Source organism: Charadrius vociferus, unplaced genomic scaffold (genome assembly GCF_000708025.1).
Source record: "Charadrius vociferus isolate BGI_N301 unplaced genomic scaffold, ASM70802v2 scaffold23, whole genome shotgun sequence".
In the NCBI taxonomy this organism is placed as follows: domain Eukaryota; kingdom Metazoa; phylum Chordata; class Aves; order Charadriiformes; family Charadriidae; genus Charadrius; species Charadrius vociferus.
Window position 1 is genome coordinate 142370 of NW_009647676.1, and position 25953 is coordinate 168322.

At 38.1% G+C, this 25953-nt stretch overlaps 1 protein-coding gene across 4 annotated transcripts in view; it reads right to left on the reverse strand.

Annotated features, from left to right (window-relative positions):
• NOL4 (nucleolar protein 4) overlaps positions 1-25953 on the reverse strand; it is a 195958-nt gene that overhangs the window by 59193 nt on the left and 110812 nt on the right. For all 4 annotated transcript variants that reach the window (XM_009881112.1, XM_009881110.1, XM_009881109.1 and 1 more), the window contains exon 6: positions 24288-24571. In XM_009881112.1, coding sequence (XP_009879414.1) covers positions 24288-24571 — 284 coding nt within the window. The remainder of the gene's footprint in view (positions 1-24287; positions 24572-25953) is intronic.

The window sequence follows — 25953 nt, forward strand, 5'->3', positions numbered from 1 at the left end:
GCTCAGGTATATGCAAGCTTTTTCTATCTGCGGAGCAACGTTCCCAAAGAGCAAACATGTTCACAGGCATGAGTTCAAATTATACCAGGAAGTCAGGTGATAAGAATTATTTATTTTGACACTTACTTTCACCCTGCTCCCCTGTTTTTGTGTATCCAAGGAAAGCTGGAGATGGAAGCTATGCAAGAGGCTTCCAGGTTGTACAAAGTCTCAAAAGAAACTTCCAGAAAGTAACACCAGAGACAGATGTAGAGATAACAAGACATCAGCTCTGCAGGGTTTGTGTGTCGCAAGAGCAGCAGCAGCAAAGGAGAGGAGCATTTGTTTTCACTAGGTAAAGAGAAAGAAACCAATGAAGACAAAGGATGCCTCTACCCCATTCTTGCAAGGACTTTGGCAAAAGAGTGCTATTTGAGATCCAGGAACTCAGCAACTCCCTATAAAGTCTGCCTAAAGGTATGCAGTAGCTGGACTCATTATACACGGTTATATGCTGAGCTATGGACCTGTATTTTCTAATAACGAAGGAGAAGCAGCATTTTTTATCCTAACTCATATGAGTAAGAAGAACATAGTGCACAGAACAAAAGTGGGAAATAATGAGGAACTAAAAATTATGATTGGGACGAGAGAGGGAAATGGTTTAACAATGGACCTTTCTTGGTGTGCTCTTTCTGAATTTATCATGAGCTCTTCCCTATGCTGATTTCCTCTTCCTACTTCATTTCTACACAATGGCATTTCAGAGGTTCTCCCACCTTTCTCCTTTCCAGTCTGAGCATGGCAGAAATGCAAATGTTTGGGAAGGAGATTAAAACACAGCTGATGGAAGCAGTGGAGGAGGGAACTCCAACTCACCTGTCTCCATCGTTTGAGACAAATTTAGGCTCTCCCTCCTTCAGTTTGTGTTGGTCAGTCACTACAGTCATATGCCAGAATAGGTGAGAGGAGACAGTCCTGTCACTCCTTCTCTTCTGATCATGAGAGTCTGACCCATCATTTACATCTTCAGAAGTACAGATTAGAGGAAAAAAGACAGCAATGGTAACATATTGAGAGACAGACTCAGGCAAAAAAACAAAGCTAATTGATTAATGATATTCATGTAACCCAAAATAATCTGTTCAGTACTGAACAGCCATTTACAACTGATCCCAATAATAAGATGACATTTTAAAGATCAATTTCTTTTGGGGAAAGCTAGGAATGCAACAGTGGCACCACACAGATTTGTTGCATGTGCAAGAGAAGAGCATATTGCTTACAGAGAAGTATAGGGCACAACTAAAGAATTAAGGAGTAACTTGTTCTTGCTTTTCCTTTCTGCCTTTTACTTCTGTCTGATTGTAGCAGCAACCTTTTTTTTTTTTTTTCTTTGCTGAGCTTTATGAAATGTCTCTGAAGGTAAATCAGCTGGATTGTGTTAGCAACTAGCCCTAGGAGGCAGAGGCTAATTGCCTTAATTATTGCTTAAGGGCCAGGTGGGGAGATTTAGAACTCAAAGCCAATCAAGAGGGAACAGATGAAAACAGGGTTTCTGAACTGAGGGGGCTGTTCCTGGTTTGCAATAGTCTGAGTGAAAGGGAAGCAGCTGAGATGTCTGTAGCTGAAGCTTATGGAATAGATCACTGATTAGTTCCCTACTTATCTACCATAAATAAATCTTTAGACTGATTTGTAAGAAATGCTTCTAGTTTGACCCTCTTTGTTTAGGGAAGGAGAAATAAAGCATTTATCATATGAGTAAGCCAGATGTGCTGCTTGAGGTTAGCACATGACAGCAACCATAAGAATATTGCAGGAGAATTCCTCATAAAGGCATTCTCTACCCATTAGTCCTCCAGACCAATGCATTCTTCGGACTGATACCAAAAAAAAGCACCAAGAAACAGAAACAACAAAAGAACCTTTCAGTCATAAAGCCACCCTGGCTGTGCTCCTGCTAAAGGCCCGTTCTGACATTTTGGGAGTCGGGGATGGAGGACAATATTACAAAAAGCATTTAAGACGACTCCCAAAAGAAAAGACAATTCCTGACCAAACTGTTTGGGGAACTAATTCTAGCAAACACCACAGCTGAATTGAAGAGCAAATGCTCTTCCCCAGAAGAATCACAGAGATCACAGTAGCCTCCTAAAACCCTGTCAACATCATTAAGTACGTCTATTGGATCACAGCTTTCATGGTACCATCCTGAAGAAACCAGAAACTCTCATTGTAATCCATAAGTTTGCCTGTTTGAGATGGTACAGCACTTTCTATCTTGTACAAATGTTAGTATATATTTGATACAAAAGTGAGCTAGAACTTTTGGGTGGCCTGGTTATAAATGGGATTTTATAAATGTCATCGTTTTATAAATGAGTCCTGGGATTTTACATGCAGCCTGTTAAACTCTCAGACTTGTGAGAAAAGAATCATCCTGTTTCCTCTGGGATAGCACGGCATAGTGTAAACTCCCAGAACAGCTGCTGTTTGGAAGGGAAACTGCACTTCTGAACTTGACTCCGTGCTCCAGTACTCTTTGTGATTTCTTGTAGTTGCACAATCTGTGTTTGCTGCAAAATGTTTCTGTCACATTGGTACTTAGAGGGAACCATGGAGCCATCAAGCAGCACAGAAATTTTCAAGGTGATCTAATAGACCTGGTCTGTAAAAGCTCAAACTCATTTACAACAAACAATATTTTTAGCTTCTATTAGGATAGATATTTTCAGTTGTAAATTCTAGGGATCACTTTGGTATATGAGTTCACTTCAGCTTACTAAATCAGTGCACAAGACCCAACTCTTATCACCATCCAGCAACAGAGAATTCCCCTGGCAGACTAGAAAATCCTGTTTGGCTAAACACCACTTCCTCCAAAAAAAACATTCAATCCACATTGTTGTAGAAGAGTTCTGGTAGGAAAGCCAGCTAGAACTATACCAGAAAAATTGAATAAATCAGAGCAGGCAGTGCATTTTCTCGTATTGATACCAAAACTCAATGCCTACTACGGAACGGTGAACAGCTATAAAAACTGCTTTATACCTTGCTCCAACCCAAATGATTTAATCTCCCCTCCCCAAATTCTCAGAAAAAGGATTTGATCCTATATTAAGTCAGCTTATCATGTGAAGAGAATTAGCTGAAAAGTTCAGATCCAGATTTGAACTGGCCTAAAGCTTTAAAATTTTGTGTCTGTTTCTATTTTCTTGCTTATGTTACGTGACTACTACTTTATCCTTAGCTTCCATAGATTAAACTGAACGAACAAAGAGGAAAACAAAATAGAATATATTTTTAAAAATAAAAACAAGTCACACATATATCTAGTTTATGAAAGTGGCCCCCCTCTCATGGTGCAACTGCCTACCACTGTGTGCTCACCCATTCTCTTATTTCACAGAGCTCTACCTGAGTTCAAGACATACAGTGCTGTGATCTACAGGCTGAGAGATCCTTTTGCAGTACAAATGGGGAACGTAGCCCTCCCCTGTTGTATTTCACTAAACCCAAATACAAGATGCGGTGAATGCAAGGGACAGCAGAGTTTTCTGTGAACTGCTCCTGTGATTGTCAATGGAAGTGGCATTGACTCTGCTCTGTTGTGTGGCCAGGCCACAGATCAGGAAACCAGAAAGCAGGAATCAATTTTAAAAACTGAAAGGCAAGGATAATTTTAGTAAAGTTCCCCATCCCTGGTGAGTAACCAGATTTAATGAACCTAAGTAGAATGACCCCTTCTGCACATGCACTATCTGTGCAGTCTTCCCCTTAGTGTGCCACACCTGCTGCATGCATCCAGCATCATCAGCTGGTACTGGCATCCCTCTCTAAACCTGCCTGCATGAAACTTGCTTTCTGCCTGGTAAGCTGCATCAGGGTCAGCTCAGAGCTGATTACATAGAGAAGAAGGTCATGTGGACTCAAAAAAGTACCCATATACCTGAAGCTGGTTTAGCTGCCAGGTTTTGCACTGTGACCTATGTACCAAGAAAACATCAAGAGTTTTTATCCCAAGTTCTTTACTGGTTCCTTACGATTGATTAAGTCAATACCATGTGTGCTGAGGGTTAGGGTACAGTCTAAATTCTGTGGATTTAAAGATAGCTGCACAAAACAGAAAACAAACTCATCTGCTCTTCCTGTATTAATGATTTTTGTGCACGAGTTTTTGAGATTCCCTGATGTGCATTAGAAAGCATCTCAGCTGGTTGTCTAGATAGGCACTGGTCATTAGGAGCCATCAGTCTCGCAATGTAAGATTTGTCAATGAAACTGTGATTCAGCTCACTAGAATGAATTTGCAGGGGGTCTGAAAAGGCTACAGCGTATTTATTTCATAGCTAAGTGATTACAGGCAGATCTTCTAAAATCCAAATGAAAACTTTATGACTCAGAATACAGTCCCCAGATAGAAGGTTTCCTGAAACACATATCTACCAGTGCAATTTTTAAAGATATATACACCATCAAGCTTTGCAACGCCAGAATATATAAACCAGCAATGTTTACTTGTCTGTAAAGCAACATCTGTAATATTACTTTGTATATTTTGCTAAACTACCTGTCAATCTTCTAGTCAACAAAGTAAATACAACAGGATTTCCTTTTGTAGACCCTGGGCCTACAACCCCTAATGTAGGGCTCTATTTGTGGCATAGGCCACAAATATGTCCTATGTGGCATAGGCCATTAATACTTTGTTTTCCATTATTAAGAAGTAACACCATGCAGGCAATGAAAGTATATAGAAATCAGTTTTCTCTAGTAAATACGACCTCTTGAGTCTTGTCAAGAAATTTTGCAACTCCAGTACTACGGTTTTTAAATGAATGCAATGATATGGGTTCAAGCTATTGAATTTTTCTATGCAGTAAGTGCTTTCAATAGTGCCATAGGCAGCAAACAAAATACAGAGATATGACTCACTCTGGCAGTCATAGCTCATCTCTATGAGTCCTGTAAAGCAGTAGCTTTAATATTTGCTCAGTGATTCCTACACAGAAATACCTAGTATATATACTAAGGCAGGTTTATCTTCAAAAGTTGAACTGAAGAAACTTGACACCCTATTGACTGATGTCCTAGATTCCCAAGTCCTCACCGGCATGCCTTCTCCATTTCACTCCACATCTCTCCCACTTCTTACAGGGTCAGAGTTTCTGGGTTGTTGAGGGCTGGGAGAACACTCATTGCCCAAGCAGCTTCTGTCTCTCCAGATGAAAGGCCCTCATGAGAGCAGTAACCTGGGTCTGCCTACTTGAGTCAAATGCAGATTTTCACAGAACTTGTAGCAACTCAACATTGTCAAGATTCCTACCTTATCGAATTAGATTGAATTTGGTCAATTGGGCAGGCACAGACCAACTGACAGAGATAAAACACTTCTTTAGGAAACAAAATCAAGACAATGATCAGGACCACAACAAGCATCTTTTTGCATTGATAGAATAAACAATGGATAGCAAAACGGTACTTTTTCTTGGTACAACTTTCCTTGTGACCAAGATTTTATAAAACATATCTTACCTGGGACATGAGTAAAAAAGGAACAGTCTGGCATAAAATCTCTAAATAACACTTTACATCTAAATGTATTTTCATGGGAAGTCATACTTTGAAAAGCTCTAACAACTATCTTGCAAATTCTTGTTCTAGGTAGAATGAATTACAAAGTGGTGTGTGGGATGTATCCATACAGAGAAGAATCCCATATTTACTAGCCACTTCCATAGCACTTTGAGCACGTACTATTATTTTTCTGGATATATGTACAAGTATGAATGCGTTCTGTGGCATTATTATGTAGTTCACAATACTAAATAAGGCTGGGAGATAATATTTCATTTATTTATTTAACATAATTTAACCTCACAGCTTGACTGAAGGCAAGAAATAGAAAGCGATGGTTATACAAAATCTGTTCAAGGCATGAAATAACTTTCATGAAAATTATTTGATAAGGTGTTCTTAAAAAGATTCAACTTTCCAAGTAGTTATTTTTATTTAACAAATCTATGAGAGGTTAACTAATGTATGAAGCAATACGTCTGCCCACAGCCACATTCCTTTTAACGCACTGCCTTCCAAGGTCCATCTCTTAAGACAGTATGCGTGACAAATGGACTATCCAGTAGTTTTTAATTGCTAATAAATTCTGCATTATATGCTTAATCAAAGTTCCGCATGAGTTTTAGGACAATCCTAGCTCTCTTTAAAACCACAAAACCCCAGGTTTATAAACTGAAAGCAAAAAATTCTACTGTTTACCATTAAGCCTTTCAAAAGTCAGGGAAAAAGATACACAAACTACTCTCCTTAATAGCGTCATCAGCATGAGAAAACTACAGAAGACCTTACAACCTTTTTTGCCAGATCACTTCCTTTTTAATACCTCAGACTTCTTGATTTGCAAAAGAATTCCCTGCAAGCCATCCCTCAGACAAAGTCCAGAGGGAGGATGAAGGAAGTTACTTCTTCTTCAACCTTCCTCTTCCCAATGCTTTGCCAAAAGTGGGATTGCAAAAAAATATCACTGGAGTATGGCAGGTCTACTCTCACCTTGCAAAGATGAAGCAAAATTATCCAGCTGCAAAACCTGGAGAAGCTTCTGTTTGGATCCCTCACTACTCCTCGCCAAAGGTTTCTCATTGAAAACTAACCACAAGGAATTATTTCCCCTAGCACCACTCTCAAAACATTTTCTAACATGTTCATGCCAATATCTTAAATAAGCAAATTATTCTTATTTATCACGTTGTTAAAATTAAGAAGCAAATATAGTATAATTGCACACACACAACAGGTGTTGAAATGTTGGAAAACTCTCTTCTCAAGAGGGAACACTACATCACTTGATGTTGCTTTGTGGGCTACACTTGCTATTTCCAAGGTCAGTATTTCAGTAGCTGTTTTATAAAAGCCTTGAAATAAACCTGAAGCCTATTTATCTTCTCTTTTTTTTCTATTCTTTGTGTGTAAATAAATCAGCCTCCAAACTGACAGTTCTTGAATAATGTTTCTACAACGTATTTTCGTATTTTTTAATGATTGTTTTGATCCTTAAAAAAAGCAGCACTGGTCAGTCCTAATGACCACAGGCAAATCCATGGTTTGGCACATCTCTGAAGCTGACAGGAGGATTGTGGGACCAAACTTAAGGCTTTGCTGCCTTATGTTTTGCAGAGCTCATGTTTCACAGGCTTTAACACCAAAAATGGTTTACCTTGGTGAGTGCTTCACTTGATCTGATCACTGAAAACCACCCTGCCTGAAAACCATCCTGCCCGCAATTAACTAATTGAAGGTAAGAGCGTGGGGTTTTTCTGGAAGGATGAAAGGCTTTAGGGTAGGATTAGCAAGGCCCATTAATTTTTGAAGTTAAATGTCGTCCTTTTGCTTTCCCGTATCTTGGATTCTGCATTTCCACCAAAGACAGAAGTAAACATCTCTGTTGTGTAAAATAGCTGGCTTTTGCCTGAGCACGGCCCACGGAAATTTTCCCTTGCAGAGCTAATACAAGTCCTTCTATGTGAGATAGGAACGGGCTCTGAAGCTAGCATTTCATATTTTACCACTGCCACTTAAAACCCTCTTACATTTTCTGTCATCCATGTAATCCATACTCTCGTCAGGACCTTGAGTGCACCATTGGGCTTTATTTTTTCTGGCCACTTCTCCTGGGACCTCCATATCTGTGCCCCTTCCCAGGAGCCCCACTGAAGCTGAGCTATGGCATGGGTAAGTGGGGGCCAGTGCTGTCCCAGGCTGCTCCTGGCTTGCTGCCTGCCCTTCCTGCACCGAGCTGGGCCCTGCTTACCCCCTCCTGCTTGCCTGATGGTCACTGGGCTGTAGGTGGGACCTGCTACTGCCAGCAGTCCTGCCCTGCAGGCTGTGGGGTGCTGCGGGGCTATGTCTGCATCAGAGACGTCACTGCCCTTGGGTCGCGGTCACCCTCAGCTCCCTGATTGCCTTCCCTTATGGAGAAGCCTCACTCTTGCTGCTCTCCGACAATGCTGATGATCAAATCTGTTCCAAATACTGACTTGCCATTTGCAGAAATAGTTCCCTTCAGTGCTCTGCTGCCAGTCTTGCTTCTGAACTGCTTCACGCAGGAACATTTCCTTCCTGTTGTCTACTTAGAAAAACTTTTGGAATAGCTTCTTCAAAAGTACCATACAAAAGTATTACTGCATACAGTCTAGTCCCATATTCAACAAATCTACAGCAAATCCGCTCTGTGAAAATACTACTAATTTCATTTTTCATGCTATTTGCTAAAGTCTCCATAACATTACACCGGTTTCTCCACAGTTTCAGATTTTTTCCTCCTTTTGGTACTTTATCAAAGTAAAGCAATGACCTGAAATGCATGGTCCCAAGATCAGACCGGGAATGTCTTCTATTCTTGCCAATCTCACCACTTGTTTTAGTCAATAAATTGTCTTTCTGAGCCTTTTTTGCTGAATGAACATTGACAAGAAAAGGTCACTGAACTAAGGCAGTGGTAATGTAAAACTCAGACTGCGAATTGGGTTTTGAATGGGCAGCTTTTCTGACTCCTCTTTTGGCTTTTGCCTTCATACATTGTAGCAGAGGCAACAAGGGAAACTTCCGCTGTGGCACAAGTGAAAGAAGAGATATTGAAACTCGTGAGATCATCTGTTGGGATAATTCTGTATGGAGAGATCCCTAAACAGAGGATCCACTTTTTGAGCTAAATTCTCTCCATATGTAATCATGTAGCAGATCACAACATGGCTGACTTGGATTAACTAGTAAGGCTGGTTGAGGAAGAGTTCCCAACAACACAGGAGACAGGAGGTAATAATATAAAAAGTCTTTTATGCCAATTAGGATGAGCAGGGAGATGAAGTGAGGGCCTAAAACAGCTACATGGCACCAGAAATTTCATGTCCAGGTGACAAAGCCATTTCAAAGAAGAAGGAAGGAAGAGGGAGGCTGTTGCACACCCAGCCTCTGACCTACAGCAGAAGGACTTTGCAGAGCACTGCAAGAGATGGAGCACTAGCAGATGTTCATTTTTGCCCTCAGGTCTGCATATTCCTTGCTGTTTAAAGTAAAAAAGCTCTTAATTTTTTAATTTTTCTTTTTTGTTTCCTATGTTACATGTTTCATTCAACACTTGCCCAAAAAAATGTGAATTGTAGACACAGTGCCCAGCTGCTGTAACACCAATATGTGTAAGCTACTGCGGGATGTGTTGGTGTCAACATTAGTTATATGGCTTTGGTGGCTGAAGCGTCTAAGTTTTAGAAAATGGGTTGCTGGAAAAAAGAATCTGTAATGGTGTGTAAAGGCACACTGTCAAAAGCACTTGCCAAAAACGCACGGAAAGTACATAGCACTATTAAGCAGGACATAAATTTAGCAATGGGGAGAGCACTCAGCCAAGCAAGCTATATATACCAGCACTGTGAAACAAGGATTGTATGGTAAGAAGCAATATTTAAGGAGGAAGTCAAAAAACTTGCTTGATACAGGTACACAGATACACACTCACACTCACATTTAGTACATAAATTGAAAACCTAGATTTAAAGTCCAGTGCTTCAGTGATTTGAACTATTGTTTCAATCCTGACTTTTTTCATAATTAAGCAGAAGAAATCACACTGCTATATAGTTTCAGACAGTTATTCTGGCACTTCTGCAGTCTCATCATCCTGCATTTCTCTCAGTTTTGGCTACGTTACTTAGTTCAATCAACGAACCAATCAGCAAATTAATGGCTGTATCCATTCCAACTCTGCAAAGCCAGGGCCATGTTCTGAGACGCATTTAAAGAAGTTCAGAAGCCAAATGTTGGTGTCCTATCCTCAGGAATATAAAAAAGACTCAGGATCAATGTAAGTGGAATTAACTGCAGTTTGTACCAAAGTACTCTGAACTTACTCAGCTGTCAAGAGAGGAGCCTATATGGATGTGCAAGACAGTCTGAAAGGGAACAGGATGACTAGGTGAAAGGCAACTGAGCCCCATTGCTATTTTAGGATAGCATAGGAGCACTGTGTAGTGCTGGCAATTATGGCAAAAGGCCATGTGAGAGAGACATCCTCCCAGAGAGGTGTATGCTGGGCACACATTACCTACAAGGTTCCTACAAGGGTACCAAATGCCCATCTCTATGCAACTGAATCCCATTCTGCTATCTAAAACCAGGATGAACTGCCACAGCTGCTAACTTCTGTATTATGTAAATACACTATACAAGGAAGCTATATGACTAAATTTAAGGAAAGCATCTAACTTTAAGGCAACTAAGGTTTATTCACCTAAGTATTAACAATGTAGTCCATAGGATCTCTTGCGTATACATATGCATGTTTTCATGATGAGGGCTGGATAGATTTATCAAGACAATCAGTGAAACTGTCATCCTCATGGTTCCAGCAAAGCACAAATTAAAACTAGAGTTTTTAAAAACTGCTTTGAGTTTTAGCAATGCTAATAAAACCAGAGGAAACTTTCCAATGGCTATTCAATTGAAGTTGACTCTGTGTCTTTACCCTGACTGAAGAGTAACGTCTGGAGATAAGGATTAGTACTGTGATTAATGTTCAGGTATAGCATGCAGGAAACAAATGACTTCTCCAGCTTTCCAACAGATTGTTTGGCTTTAGGGAAGTCAATGAATTATTTCATGCCAGTATTTACTAATCAATAGACAGTGATGGAATATGCTTGCCTCACGGGACCCATCCAATGTTAAGCTGATTTATTTTTATTGATGTTTTCAGAATCCCGAACATGCTATGTAAATCCAAAGAATTAAGATATAGGAACCTCTGACAATTAACATACTGGTAAAGGTATAAATATCTCATTTGTGTTGTATTAAGTTAGTATGCACAGAATTATCTTATTAGAAACAGTATATCCTAAAACTTAAATTAACTGTATGAATTATAGATATTAAATGAAAAATTTAAAAAGTAACACTGCAGCATCGTATACAGTTAAAGGACATAACTCTCAACTAGGAAAAGACAATAAAAGATGGAGCAAAAATTTTGAGGATCCTGCCACCACTGACACTGCCTACCTTACACGGGCAGAATATTTCAAGTAGAGATAACTGAGTGTCCCACAGCTGAACAGCAGATTCACAGAGCCTACATTCATTTTTTTTAATTTGATATTTGGCATATATAGTCCTAGATTTAAGTTCTTGGTATTGTAAACATCACAATAAAGTAAGCATTAAATATTAAAGAAAATAATAATCAAAATCTAAATAGAGAAACAGAAACTGAGTAAAAGCAAGGCAGCATAATCCCTGCCAATTTCCTATTAAAAAAATGAAAACTAAGGAAGATAAAAAATGATCTCAACAGAGTTTAGAGATAGTCTTAAAAACTACTTACCTCTTATACTAATAGGAATGATATTGAATTGGCATAGCGAGTGCAGTAAAAATAAATATCCTGTCCTGGGTTTTATACCCCAAACCAGATGTATGCAGGGCTAAGTACTAAAGACTATGAAATATAGACATCTAGGCCAGGTTTTTCAAAAGCTTATGCCAGGGAACTGGCAGTCTGAGAGGCTAAAAGCCTTTTTGGCTCTTTAAGCAGTCAAGACACTTCTACAGATTCATAGATGTTAAGCTCAGAAGAGAATGCCTCCACTGTAGAACATCACCTGGTAACTCTTGAAAATGAGGGAATAGCCGTTACTGTTTTCCTAAATAACACAATCATGCCAAATAACTTGCATATTAATTAGAACAAATATTTATAAAATTAACAACTACCTTATGTAGAAATTCTCCTGTATTAATTAACTACTTTCATATGAATGGTTGGTTACAATCATTGTAAAAATGTTTTCTCTTAATTTCAACCCAACTTTAAAAAGATTTTTTTCATCTGTTGAATCTTTTAATAACTTTGTCTTCTAAAATAAAAGACAACCTGTCAATTGGTAGGAATCAGTGAGATCTGTGATCAAGTTGCCACTGCTTTATCTCTAACAAGAAAATCCACTCTTTGTGTGGCAAGTTTTTAAGCTCCTTGGTGTTTTGTCACTTACTCAAAGCCACTATAGTTTCCAATATGTTTTCTCAATATTACATAAACCTGTACATTATGCGTTTCCTGAAGGCAAGGTGAACACTTAATTGCATGATTATGTATAGAGGTGGATTTTAAAAAGCATCTAATGAAACACACAGAAGCATCAACCTTGTGAGCCACTCATCTTTAAGGTGCAATTGACACGAGAAGCATATTCCAAAAAATGCCTGTATCTCATTCTTCCATCCCTCCATTTCCCAGCTGAGCCAAGAGGGTATAAGGTGGCACACATGCCCCAGACTCATCTGACTTTTTTTTCCAGTAAACACAGCTAATCCCTCTAAGCAACACACTGGGGGAAACACAAATTTTTAAAACCTTTATTTTAGTCACTTAATACAGTTTTTGATACAGGTCCAGTCCCACGGGGTTCCATCTGCAAAAGATGTTTTAAGAGCACATGACTAACTGTACAAAGTGAGACAAAGATACATGCATTCAAAGGGGGTCGAAAAAAACCTTATATGTCACTAATTCAGTACAAAAGGCCAAAAGAATATCCATGTGTCTTTTTGAGAGCTGATACAGAGCTCATAGTATCATGCTGAGGACAGGCCACACTGGGGCCAGTCGTGGTAACTCCTAAGGAAACCAACTCACCTTTCCCTGTTTTTCATGCAGATTCTCTTATCCATCCTGAGACTGCACAGCCCAGGAGCTCAATGGCAGAAGGTACAGGGCAGAAATTCTGAATAGTTCTGCAAAGGATCTTCCTGATGGAGACAGGCAACTCCCAAATGCCATGGGAAACACAAGAGGAGGAAACACATTACTTTATGACCTCTACCCCAATATAAAATGGAGTCAGAAGCAACATACAAGAGATCATCCTGATGTTAATTAAACTGCACATGAAAGAGAATCACACTCTCTTGTCTACTGGAGCACCTGTACACAAAGGTTAGGTGTGTGTCACTGCAGGTGCCTCAACAAGAGATATGAGCTCTTCATATGCTCTTGATTCATCTTTATGATGCCATCAACTTTGGGTCATGGCCACAGGATAGGACTGTTTTCATCAGGCAAGGGGAAAAAAGAAATATATAAACATATATGCACATATATATATATGAAGAGTGTGTGTGTGTGTACTTCTGTATATGAAGAGAACAGCATGTATCGTTACCATGAAGTGTGTGTGTCTGTGTACCTCTGTGTATGAAGAGAACAGCATGTATCGTTACCCATCAGATCTGGGGAGTAGCTCATGTCATATTCATGATGAGAAGAGTTAAGAAAACACAGAGCGAATAGGTGTGAAGAGACATTGAGAATGACAGTCTGTGACCAAAGCAGCTGATGAGAAGAAGCATCTATATGGGAAGTATTCAGATGTACCATGCCAGGATCCAAGCAACAGCTGTAGCATTTCACTGAAACACTGTGAGGTCCAAGAAGCAGCAGCTTGGTATAAACTCTACAGATGCATATGGGATCCATCCAGTATTAAAATGTTTTGTGATATGCCACACTTACATAGGTCTAATGAAAACTCACACCAGTTACAGACCCCTACCTTTGGCTGCATGTTTTCATACTTGCTCATGTTTTAATACTCTTTCATCAGTGTCCAGTGAAAAGTAAATGTTGACTGTTTACACAGTTTTCAAATAACAGTTTCCAGGATCTTCTGCTGCTTGTGCAAGAATACTGTTCCGTAATATTTGTAACAGTCAGTGGCTTATTCATTACCATGCATTTTGCAATATTATTTTATCGCTGTCTTTTGACTGTGTTTAATAGCACACATTTCACAGCTCTCAGTGCTCACCTACATCACCATCCCTCCCTGCCTCAATAACTAATGTAGATCCTGCTTTTTCAACTGTTTCTTTGAAGTATTCAAAATCACAGACTGTTAGAGGCAAAATATAAGGCATGATGTTTTGAAACATATGGCAGACAAAACCTCAAGCAGACCAATAGAGATTATTGAAGGTTGCTCTTTTTTACTCCCTCTTCTTTGGGGAATAAGATACCAATAGAGACCATCTGGGAAATCCACCTAGCAAATCCCTCATTGCTGCAGGGATCTAGGACATCAATGATGATTCCAGTACCTCATTTTTTCCCTCTGGCATATTACAGCTGTACCATTGTTGTTTTCTATAAGGCTGAAGATTATTAATCAGAACTTCATGGATGTTGTGACGTTTAGTGAGCTGACCTTTTGCAGATCCTCTTGGAGTAAATGTCTATTACCCAGGTTGCCATTTCCAGAGGACGACTCAGTAATTCAGGGGATTCCTTACAGTCCTCTTTTCTGGTAATTGATATTATTTCCTACATCTACTATTTTGTTCCTAAAAACAAAAGTTCAGCCAGGTCTTCCTAGGAGTCTTTGGAAGCAAATGGACAAGAACAGAGGAGAATTAACAGAAAAAGCTGAAGCAGCAAAAGGAAGGTTTAAAAACTAGCAACAAAAAGAAAGATGAAAGAGAACAAAATAGTTAAGTAGTTTTAAAGTTGAACTCTACTTTTCCTTCCTTCCTCTATTAAAAAATTGACCTATTCACTTCTCTCACATCACCTTGCAAATCCAGTTACATGAATAAATACCCCAAAAAAAGCATTCAATGTTCTAGTGCACCTAATTATTCCCAGCAATTGCTACAGAGGGAAAATGGAGAGCACACAAAAGCACAGTTTGAAGGTGTATCATGTATTCAGTAAGATTTTTGACTACTGGCATTCATTCAACAAAAAACAAGACTAGAAAGGAGATGTCTATAAGACAACTAATAAAATTATATTTATTTTTAAATGTCAGCAATATGTTGTTATAAAAGTCATTAAAGAAAAAAAGAAAATAAAACCTTTGACTTCTTTCCTCCCTTTCTTCAGCAGCTGACTTGATATATAGAAAAGAATTCAATACCAGAAGAAAAAATTAGAGGTAACATTTCAGGATTATAAACTTATTGAATACAACATAGTTTTGGAGGAGTGTAACATGTGTAGAAAGTGGCCATTTATCAAGTCATTCATCACAGATTGGTTTTGAGGATCAACTCTTCAACCTCTGCATCTGAAAAATATAAAAAAAGACAATTCATTAGCTGTAAATAATATTAAGACTAAATAAAGTTGCAGTAGGTAGCAATTATTGCTGCCCCATTATATCTTGCTCAATTTACTATCAAATAGTATTTCATCTTCCAAGAGCAAGATTTGCTCTCAGTCTTTTTCTAGTTGGTAGAGGAGCTGCATATGTGGTAACAGAAGAAGAAGAAAAAGCTGTGGAGAACCATTTGATCTGGTAGAACTTCAACATAAACTCAATTTCATTCCTAAGGAAACAAAAGCCCCAAAACACAAAAGCAAGAGTTCGGGATTGAACATATTCATTGTATACAAGGCCCAGCCTTGAAGGTGTCTGTCAGGAGCAAACCCTGGTAGAAGTCAACAGGAATTTGCCTGAAAGGTACAGACTTGGGTTCTCAGGCTGTTGAGTTATAAAAAGTTCTTGGCTGTAAATGGGGAGGGAAGTAGTAATTTCATACACCTTACCTCATCGATTGCAGATGCACTTGATAGCTTTTTCTCCTGTCTGAACAGATGTCCAGCCACTAAAACCAAATTGGACAAAGTCCTGTGTCCCGTCCTGGTACAACTGCTTCTGTTTCAGTATGAGGGACCAATGACTCCAAAGGTGATTGTGAATGAGGATAGAGAGCTGGATCTGTGAGTAATACACATGCAATCTGGAATCAACAGCACCACTGTCTGATACTTGACCAATGTGCACTTGTTCCTTTAAAAAAAAAATCTTCTGAGAAAATTTATAAAAGGTCACATTAAAAGTTATTCTCTTCCATGCCAGTTTTACATTGGCTGGGATTTCATACACATACGGAGCCAGATTGTATTCTCCATTACAGATATGTAAATCCAGAGTAGCATCATCAACTTCAGTTTAATTGTTCTGGATTTACATCATTGTAATGAATGCCCTGCAGGAGACAAATTTCATTTTCAAGAGCTTTCATTGAACATGAAAACCTGCTACTAAATGTACTTCCAATGGGAGGAATTAGAAATAGAACTGATGTTATCATAGACAAAGAGCTTTGATGAATGTAACTGTTATAGAACGCTAGAGCATTCATATTTTCTGACAAACACGGCACTGATTTTTTCATGCACCTGTAGTTGTCTCTCTTCATAACAACATCCTATTTAGCTATTTATTATGTGTAACCCCCAAAAACAGAAGATTCAAGTCTGGGAAAAAAAAACAGTGTTTATAAATTCAACTTCTTTTTCAAGGAAAAGGCTTATTAAACCATTAAAGTAACATCTAACTTTTTTTTTTTTTTTGGCACCAAAAAGCTTCTGAGTAGCCTATAACAAGTCCCCTATCAAAGGGCAACAAAAGAGAAGAAAGACTTTTATTTTTTTCATAGAATTATACTGCTTTCTCCAAACAACCAATAAACTGACTTTTGGAGCTAGAAAAACATGATTTTCTCAGCTTTCTCATTTTCTCAAAGTAGGGGAAAGTAACATGCCTGATAAAATGGTAAAACAAAATATAAAGGACTCAGTCTTTACAATGAGACCTACCTATAAAAACCCTATGTATGAAATAGGAATAATAGGGAAAGCTAGTTTGCCTAACTCTGTGTAGGTGAGTGGGTAGGAAAAAATGAGAAGATCACAAAACTCCTTGCATAGATTTTTTATTCTCCTTTTATTAATGTTCTCCATGCACAGGAGAAGAGAAAGGGCCTCTCTCTTTCCACTGTAGTGTAGCCATCTCCCAAGGAGCTGTGAAAAACACTGGCATGACTGCTACCTTTACACAAACCTGAGTATAGCAGAGAAAGAAAAAGATGCCTACTTCAACAGAACATTTGAGCCTGCCTTCCCACACCAAAGATGTGAGATACAAGCCAAAACATGTAGCCTTGTACCACCTACAGGCGATGGCGGCAGGGGTGGATTTCACCTTCAGTTCACTTCCTTTATCATTTTCTCTTTTGAAACTCGGTACAAACTATTTCCAAGGATTTACTGAAAATCAGCAGTGATGGAATCCATCGGATAACAATTAAGGCACAGCTGAAAGAAGTTGCTGTCCTCTTCTTGGTGCTGTGGTTGGAACGGTGGAAGCAGGCTGGACCCTCGCAGAGCTGCAGGCTCAGTCTGTGCCGATGTCTTGCTGCTCCACAGGGTGCATATCATGCTGGCTTTGCATTTTGCCCCACTCTTATGTTGTTGTTTACTCAAAATCTAGTACGCCACTAACTGTTTTAGTGGGTCCTGCCTATACCACTCACCAGATTTACTTCCTTCCTCATAGGTTATTCATTACAGTAGCAAACAGAATTTCATTCTAAGCCTCTTGGTAGTCTTAATAATTAAGCCATAAAATAATTGTCAGACACCTGGACTGCAGACTCTTAAGATATTTTGATTAACAAAACAGCAGTCAGTAAAATATGGCATTGCTTTAACACTTTCTATCTGACCATGGGAATGAAATAAAATATAACAATTAAAACAAACAAAAAAATCTAGTTTCCTCTTATGCCATACTGAGGTAGTGAGATCCAACTTCAAGCAAGACAGATGCGTGAGAAGTTCTGTGGAGAGGATGAGTTGGAGTCAATAACTCCTTTCTGAAAGGCTTAACTAACTCCTAATCCAGATTTATTATCTGTAACTTGTGCACTTGGCAGCACAAACTAGAAGGGCAAAAGGGTATTTTCTTTCTATCAAAAAAGTCAACATGCAGAGTTTAATGGTATCCTCAAAAGAGGAGGAGGCAGTTCTATCTTACCCTTTCCCGCTTTCCTTCCTGCTTAGAGCTGAGGTAACAATATCATATGAACACCATATGACAAGGCTCCAATTCAGCTGAAACTGATCTATGCTACTTGAATATAAATAATGAATGATGTTGAAAGAAAAAAATAAACGAGAAATGTTTTACTTATGAAGTAAAAAAAAAAGAAAAAAACCCCAAAAAATAGTAATATCTAAAGCAGTGTTCTTCAATATACCAAATTCCCAGTCTCCATTTTACCTCTTGCTTCAAGTAGATGCACACCTGTTTCACATTTCATTAAGAAAATTTTTTAAGAAATTACTTCTGAAGTGATTCAATAAGCTATTTTCGGTCTATATAAAGGCCCACTGTAACTCCTGAGGACTCTACCTGCTTTGGAAAAAGCTATATGCTCCCTTATATTCTGAGCATTTCCCCAAGCAAACCTGCAGACAAAAATACTGGCAGAGAGGAACTAGGCAGACAGTGACTTCACATGCCTCAGAGACGCAATGTCAGATGTGATGATGTTCACTGGATATTAGGAATGACCTTTCATATTTTACTGATATAATTATATCTTTAAAAAGGACAGAGAGTGAGAAAGAACCACGTTGAAACCTTACTTCTCAGAGATGGTATCTACCTGTGGCTAAATTCGCGTGCACTTTTGGAAACCAGCTGGATTCACGATGCACCAACAAATTACAACAGGTTTATCCGGATATTTTTTTACTCAAGTCAGGCTGGTTGTACTGTTGTGCCCAGTTCCTTCAGTAAGGATGAGCTCCAGCAAAGCAGATGTTACAAGATTCTACATCTGGACTAACCACCGAAGATGACTAAAGTTTTAACTAGAGTAGCGTGCAGGAACTTCATGACTCTTTACCTAGGATCTCACATATGCTCTGGTTTTCAGATCCCATGAAAGGTTACAGTCTTTAAATACCTTCTTAGAGCAGGACCTGTCTTAAAAGTGGACAGCCTGCCAGGCTAACCTGCTGTAGTGTAAATGCACCCATACAAGACCAATTTGAAGTTGGAACAGTTGGGAGCAAACAGCCCCTGGCAGTGGCCCATGACAATAACATTGTCCTTTACATCAGGCTGAAGAAAGAAGCTTGAAAAACACTTCAAAAGACCAGCAGTAAAGGAGTGGCAGAAAGTTAGAGTTTCCTTTTAGAAACTACATGAAAGCTCTGCCTTGTTGTGAACCGCTGTAACCATAATGACACGCACATTAGAATGCTGTATTATAATTAAAGGTCACTGCATGCAGCAATCATTATTTACTGTTCTCCCCTTTAAAACTGTGCTTTTCAGACTTGGAGAAAAATTACTTATCTTGTGCACTTCTCCATGCAGCCAGTTACACACTTGAGCTAAACATAATGCATATTAACTTAGCCTACCATACATTCAGAGGGCCTGGAGGTGTCCAATTTTTCTATCAGAAATTTTGTCTGGTAGAAACAAAAAAGACATTAACCAACTGTCCGCAATTAGTAGGTATCTGGACAAAATGGAAACATCGTGTGTGTCCTCATTGTTACCTCACTTTAATGCATCTCCTAGGCATTCATGATCAGTAGCACATGTTTCTATCCGGGAAACCCCAAAGAGAAGTTTTGCATATTCGGAATGTGATTTGCAATACAGACATAATGAACTACTTATTAATCCAGGTAAAACACATGGCACAGTATAAGAATCACTGGTTAGCTCAGAAACCTGTTTTCCCATACTGTATCACGATAACATTGTTATCCAGATGCAGAAAAGACAAAATCATTCAAAAGCAGTGGGCTTGCTATATTTCAAAAAATAAATGATGCAGAAGAGATAAAGCTATATAATGAGTTTTCAAAATAAAATATATAGTCTAGGAAAAAGCAATAACACAAGAATCAGAAATCAAAAATCTCAGTGCTACAGAGACTTCAACGTGGTCATAAAGAAACCCAGCAGTCTCACACATAAGTATATAATGATCTAAAATAATTTATACCTGCACTTAACTATTTGAATTCATAGAACTGCATTTGCAGAACATTTACAGATGAGTACGTTATAAGTCCTTCGTAGTACAAAGACACAGGCCTGTTAAGGTAAATTTATGTATATATATTTGCAGCTATACAAAATTTCACTGACTTCAGTTTAGCCTATACGGTTGTAGAAATTTCTACTGCCTTGAACATCTGAGTCTTACTGGAGGATCAGTTCCCTAATATCAACTGAATAAAATAATATATATAAAATATATATACACACACACATATACGCATACATACTTACGGATATGTATTTAAGACTATGAAAACCCATATCTTCCTTGCATAAATTTTTTTCAGCAAATGGTAAAACATTTTGGACCAGATTTTAAGGTTATGTTACAATTTGTCAACTCCCTCCACTGCACTCAGCATGTTGTCTTTTTACACAAAGAAGAGGTTACTGCCCATACTCACTGCCTGAAACTGAGGATTCAAAAAGTAAAGTTACACTGTCCACTGAAATGTCATTCTTCTTTAAAGAGTGTTATCAACATCAGTTTTAACAGTCATATTCTGAAGTGACTGAACAGAGCATTATTTAAATAATATACCCTGGTAGCTTGAAAAGTTAAATTAAAACTTGTTCACAGGGTTAACTAATCTCCAGTTATTCATCAGTCTTTTCATAGAAGAAAACTTGATTTATTATTCCCAAAACCCTACATTTCCTACAAATCACTAATGACTTCCTCTGTGTACATTAGAGATGCCTGATTTTAGGAAAATATTAAGTATCCCTGCTTTGACATCCAAGACTGTTACACAGAATGAGGCCACTATCTAGCAAACTTTCCATATAGCATAACATATAATTGCTTCAAATAGGTATTGACAAGGTGAATAATGTAAAAATTGAACTTCCACAAAGAAGTAACCATTTTCCAAAAACATTTGCCTATTAGCTGTCAGATTTACAAAGAAAATATGATGGAAAACCTACCACTTTTATCTCAAATGCTTCTTCTGATCATATTTCTGCAGCATGTACAAAATTATCAATCAGAACTGCATTGTCAGATGGTGGAGCCTACCACTACACAAGTGAAAGAAGCATAGTTCTTGAAAACAGTGTTGTCCAGAAAAAAATAAACTCCCTTTAAAAATCTGTGATTTGGTGGAGGAGGTATAATATGTTGGTAATTTTCAAACCAAAAAAGTGATCTTTTGGCTTTTGGCGGCTACATTCAGCTCTGATTTATTATCTTTAAACCTAGTGAATGGTGAGAATGGATGCAAGTTGACCAGAGAAACAGTGGCTTCAAATTTAATAAAACATATGTGATGCAGTATCCAAAAAGGAGACTCAGACAGAGCAGATAAGGAACATGTCAGCCAACAGATCTTGCCAGCTCCAGCCCTTTGCCTCTGGGTTTCACAGAGTCCTCGCCATCTCAAGCAATTAACATCTTCTGCAGGCTGAATGGGCCATTGTACAAGCTGGCGGAAGCATAATGTATTACTTCCTGCAATGCTAGCCAAATAATTAAAATATATTTCCCTTCATTTAGAAACCAGATATTTTCTTCACTAACTTCTCACATAACTTTTCTCAATTCTTTGCCACATAAAGATCCCACAAGAATACTATTTTATAAGAAGTGGCATATCAATTTGACATTTGGTGAACACTGCAGATGATTTTTCTCATGAAAACACGATTAGGGGTTACGCTAAACACATTTGCTTACCCATCACTACCAATGATGCCATTATTCAGGTCTAATCATGTCTGATAACCGTGTAACTCTGAATGGCTGGATGTTGCAAGAATTCCAAGATGACTTCAAAAAACTACTCACATACTTGGTGTATTCTGGGTAAAAAGGATATGTGAGAGGTGGCTCCTAGTAAACTATAGTACTTTCTTAACCTTACTTGTTCTTTATGGGTTTTTTTTTGGCAGAGAATTACAGTTCTGGCTAGCTCCTTGTGATACCCTTGCCCAAGTGCATCCAGTGGGTACTGCACACAACTAGGAGCTTGATCTGCATTGTTCAAAATGAATCAGCTCAGTAATGGCCAGAACATTCTTCTGGAGGGGTCCAGTAAACCTGAGTCACCAGGTTTACTGGACCTGAGAAGAAGGCAAGAGGACTTCTTTGATCAGGTCTAGGGTTTGTAAAACATTCTCTGACTCCTTAGCATGTATGAGACTGCTTAACATAAAACAGTAGTAATGATTTATGAATGTCTATGCATGCATTTGAAACACTGACATGTTGTACAGTCCCATTCTATTCTACTACATTGTTGGATTTTGTTCCTTCTAAAAATATTCTATAACTTTTTTTAAATTTAAAAAGTAAAAGTAGAATTCATCTGTAAAATACAAAATTGGCCACAAAAACATTCTTTTAGTCTACATTTAGCTTATGAATCTCGGACAATTTTTTGTTTATCCCAGGAGTGTGTTCTTCCTGAAGTCTTCACTCCACATTTAATAATCTTTACTGCATAACTAATAAATCATATTCTTAAATGAGTTGTAAACATCAAAATGAGTTTCACTAGGACAAAAAGGGGAGACAAATCTGCATATTGTTGGCAGTATAGAGTGGGTAGGATGACACTGAGTGATGAAAGAATATATCAATGTGGGGGATGATTCAGACCTCTTAAAATTTGTAGAAAAACAGAGAATGAGGTGGTTTTGATTGTCACCTCAATTCATTACAAAAAGATTTTTAACACTTTTTGATACATTTTTTTTTGCATCTGAGTTGGAACTGATTAAAATTGGAAATGTAACACTAGGCTATGTTCTTGTCTTAGCTATAAATGAGTTTCACATTAAGACTCCTCCCTTTCTTCACCAATCTTATTTGTGTATTTGCAAGAGTAATGGCGGAAGCAGCAATATACCTCAGGCAAAAGAGCCTGTGTGTCTATCAATATTTGGGTGATTGGCTTATAAAAGGTTCATTGGAACAATGTGCCCTGGAGCAAACGAAGATACCATTCATGTTAGCCAATTTGGGACTCACTGTGCAACAATAAATGTACTGAGTAAATACAACACTGGAGTCTATACACACTCTGAGACCAGCACTATCCAGAACATCTTCAATAAAAAGAAAATTTGTGGAAACAAAAATATGGCATGCAGATAAGCAGGTTTTCATAAAGATTTTATGGAGAAGGTTTTGGGATACATGACTTGTTAAATTGGAATGGCCAAGAAAGAGAAAGACTAACAATCTCCCATTTGGTCTCCCTTTCATCTACACACCAAAACCAGACACTTCAGCTAAAAAAACATTTCAAGTTTTTATTTTTACTCTGCAGGCAATGAAGACAGGAGTTAAGACTTTAGCATAAATAAATATTGTTCTCTGGATACCAGTCATGTACATTCCCTTTCTGGATATACCTAGAAAAAGTGATTCTCCATATCCCTCCTACTTCAAAGTCCTGCAAAAAATATGGCCAAAGTATATCTATTTTGTCAGGTTGTTTTGTAGTGGTCTACTGAAAGCTAGTGACTATCCTTAATAGTATTTGGATCCAGTTCTAACGTCCTATTATTGCTGCTGTAAAAGCAGTGCAAAAAACAGGATCTTGTCACCAATAAGATCAATGGATAAATTCTATGATCAGTCCATTTCTTCATCCTCCCTACAATATGCCCTCATGACAAACACCTTACTAGAAAGCTAGCTATCTAATCTATAGGTTCTTTCTTTATCTACAATATAACCACCCTCCCTTCTCCTTACCCACATAATGGAAACTACAGAGAAAAGCCCTCAGGGGGATTACAGCTTCTTAAAGCAAACTTGTCAGTTTTAATTCAGGTTAGGTGCCTGCACAACACAAACAATCAGGAAGGAACCAAATCAGTTCCTTTCAATGTTGATAATTCACATGTAGTCATTTGCTTGGGCAAACACACTTAACATTCATACGGATTCATTCTACAGATACATAATACATGTAATGAGATGGTCATCTATAAATATACATAGATATATGTATCCCAGTTTATATACATATATATGTATTACCTTATATACATATTTTTATATATATATATATTTCAAATGGGTAATGTAGACAGTTCTCAATAAATGGATTGATAAAATTCATGCCTGATGGAGAACTGCACTGTTTTTTTTCAGTGTGTCAGCAGAATATATGTGCCTAAATATGTATTCACCCATGGACATCCACATACACTTAATGTATGTATGCATCATATATATATGTGTAACAGAGCATACAAATTTATGTATAGCATTTGAGTAATGACATGACAAACATTCGACACATTGCATTAAGTGCTTAGCTGGGAATAACCTTTGGTTTGGCCTTACAAATCTTCTCCTTTTCTAAGCTACACACTTCATATCTGGAGCATGTGGAAGCATCTTACCTTGCTTCCATTTTCTCTTGCCTCCCGTTCCATCTTGAGATCAGAAATTAGGAGAGTCTTGTATTTGTTCTTTCCATTACTGCTGTGATCATCTAGTCTGTATTCTGAAGTCAGCTGAGCAGAGAGGGGACTGTCACTCAGGTTCAGAGGCTGCTCATCCTGCTCCAGATTTGTTTTGCCATTACTGTTGGTTTCTGCCATCTCCCTGCAGTGTGTTCCCCCTGAAGCATTGGAACTGTGTCCCACGGTCTCATTGCCATTAAAACTCTCTGCGGCTGAATCATCTATTAAAAAATATATATTTTCAGTCACATGCCACATCATCATCTCTGTCCAGTTCAAACATAATTTATACCTTCACAATGTTTTTCAAAATAGAATGAAAATGGTTTATATTACTAGCACCAGTACATTTCTGCAAAATGTGCACACACACACTCCTCCATGTTTTCAAGTAAAAACTTTATGTAAATCCATAAAATATTACTAAGTTAAGGGAAATTATCTGAGCTGACACCTTAGTGTCACTGTGTACACAAAAGTATCACAAAGGATTTTTAGGGACAAAGTGACAAAGTCTGCCTTAATCCATCTGTCTGTCCATATGTCTATGGATCTATTTAGATTCTTATACCATGCTCATTACTGCAGTATTGCATATTTCTGAAATCAACAGAGATGCACATGGTACTGAGAGAAAATCTAGTTCTCAGGTTTTAAGGGTGCAGAGCAGCATATGTCATATCCGTAAACATCCTCTTGCACAGATACGATGTAAATACATCTGATGTATTCACTGCTGGCAGGAGAGATTATACTGGAAAAGCTGACTCCAGAAACAAAGATCCTCTCTTGATTTTGTTCAGGTGCTCATTCACTTTGCTCATTCATTGTGTGTCATAATATATTTTAAAATACTGCTCAATAAAGGATTAAATTATCAACATAAAAATTACATTTGCAACTCTGGATGTGTTGTTGTTACCCCAAAGATTTTACAGCTGAAATGTATGATTAACATGTGTCTTCACATGCTTATGGTTTTGTATATCCTGTGTTTGTCAGCACTGGAATTTGCCATCTGTGCTACTACTCAACCCTTTATTTCTAAACAAACTTTTGGCCAACAGGCTACCGAGTAAAACAATTCATCCTGCAATGGATTAAATGGCAGCAGAATTTGGCCCTCAATTTGCTTACTTATTGTTCTCTAAAGCACCTCTTTTTTGGCGGCTTACATGGTTTTGCTAATGGTGCAAACACTTGCCCAGGGCTCTACAAGCCTATGCTTATCGCAGACAGTGAAGCTGGAAACAAAACTAGGGGGTTAGCAGCCAGAAATGTGTACAGATTGAAACTGGAGATAAGGGATGAGATGGACCTTAATATATTAGTACCTTAACATACCATCTGCTTTCAGGCCCTTCTAAACAACTTCCATGGTAAAGAAACAAACACATTTATACACACGTGGGATTTAAAAAAAAAATCAGGACACATTCTTTAAAGGATGTGCTCAGAAATACTCATGCTTGAAACTACATGATTAATCAAACTGTTGACTCTCCATCATTAAAAAAAACAAACATTCACCGCCCTCAGATCAGAATTTAAGAAGTGAAGAAAATATTTTATAGATGGGTAATGATCAAATTCAATTAAGTAC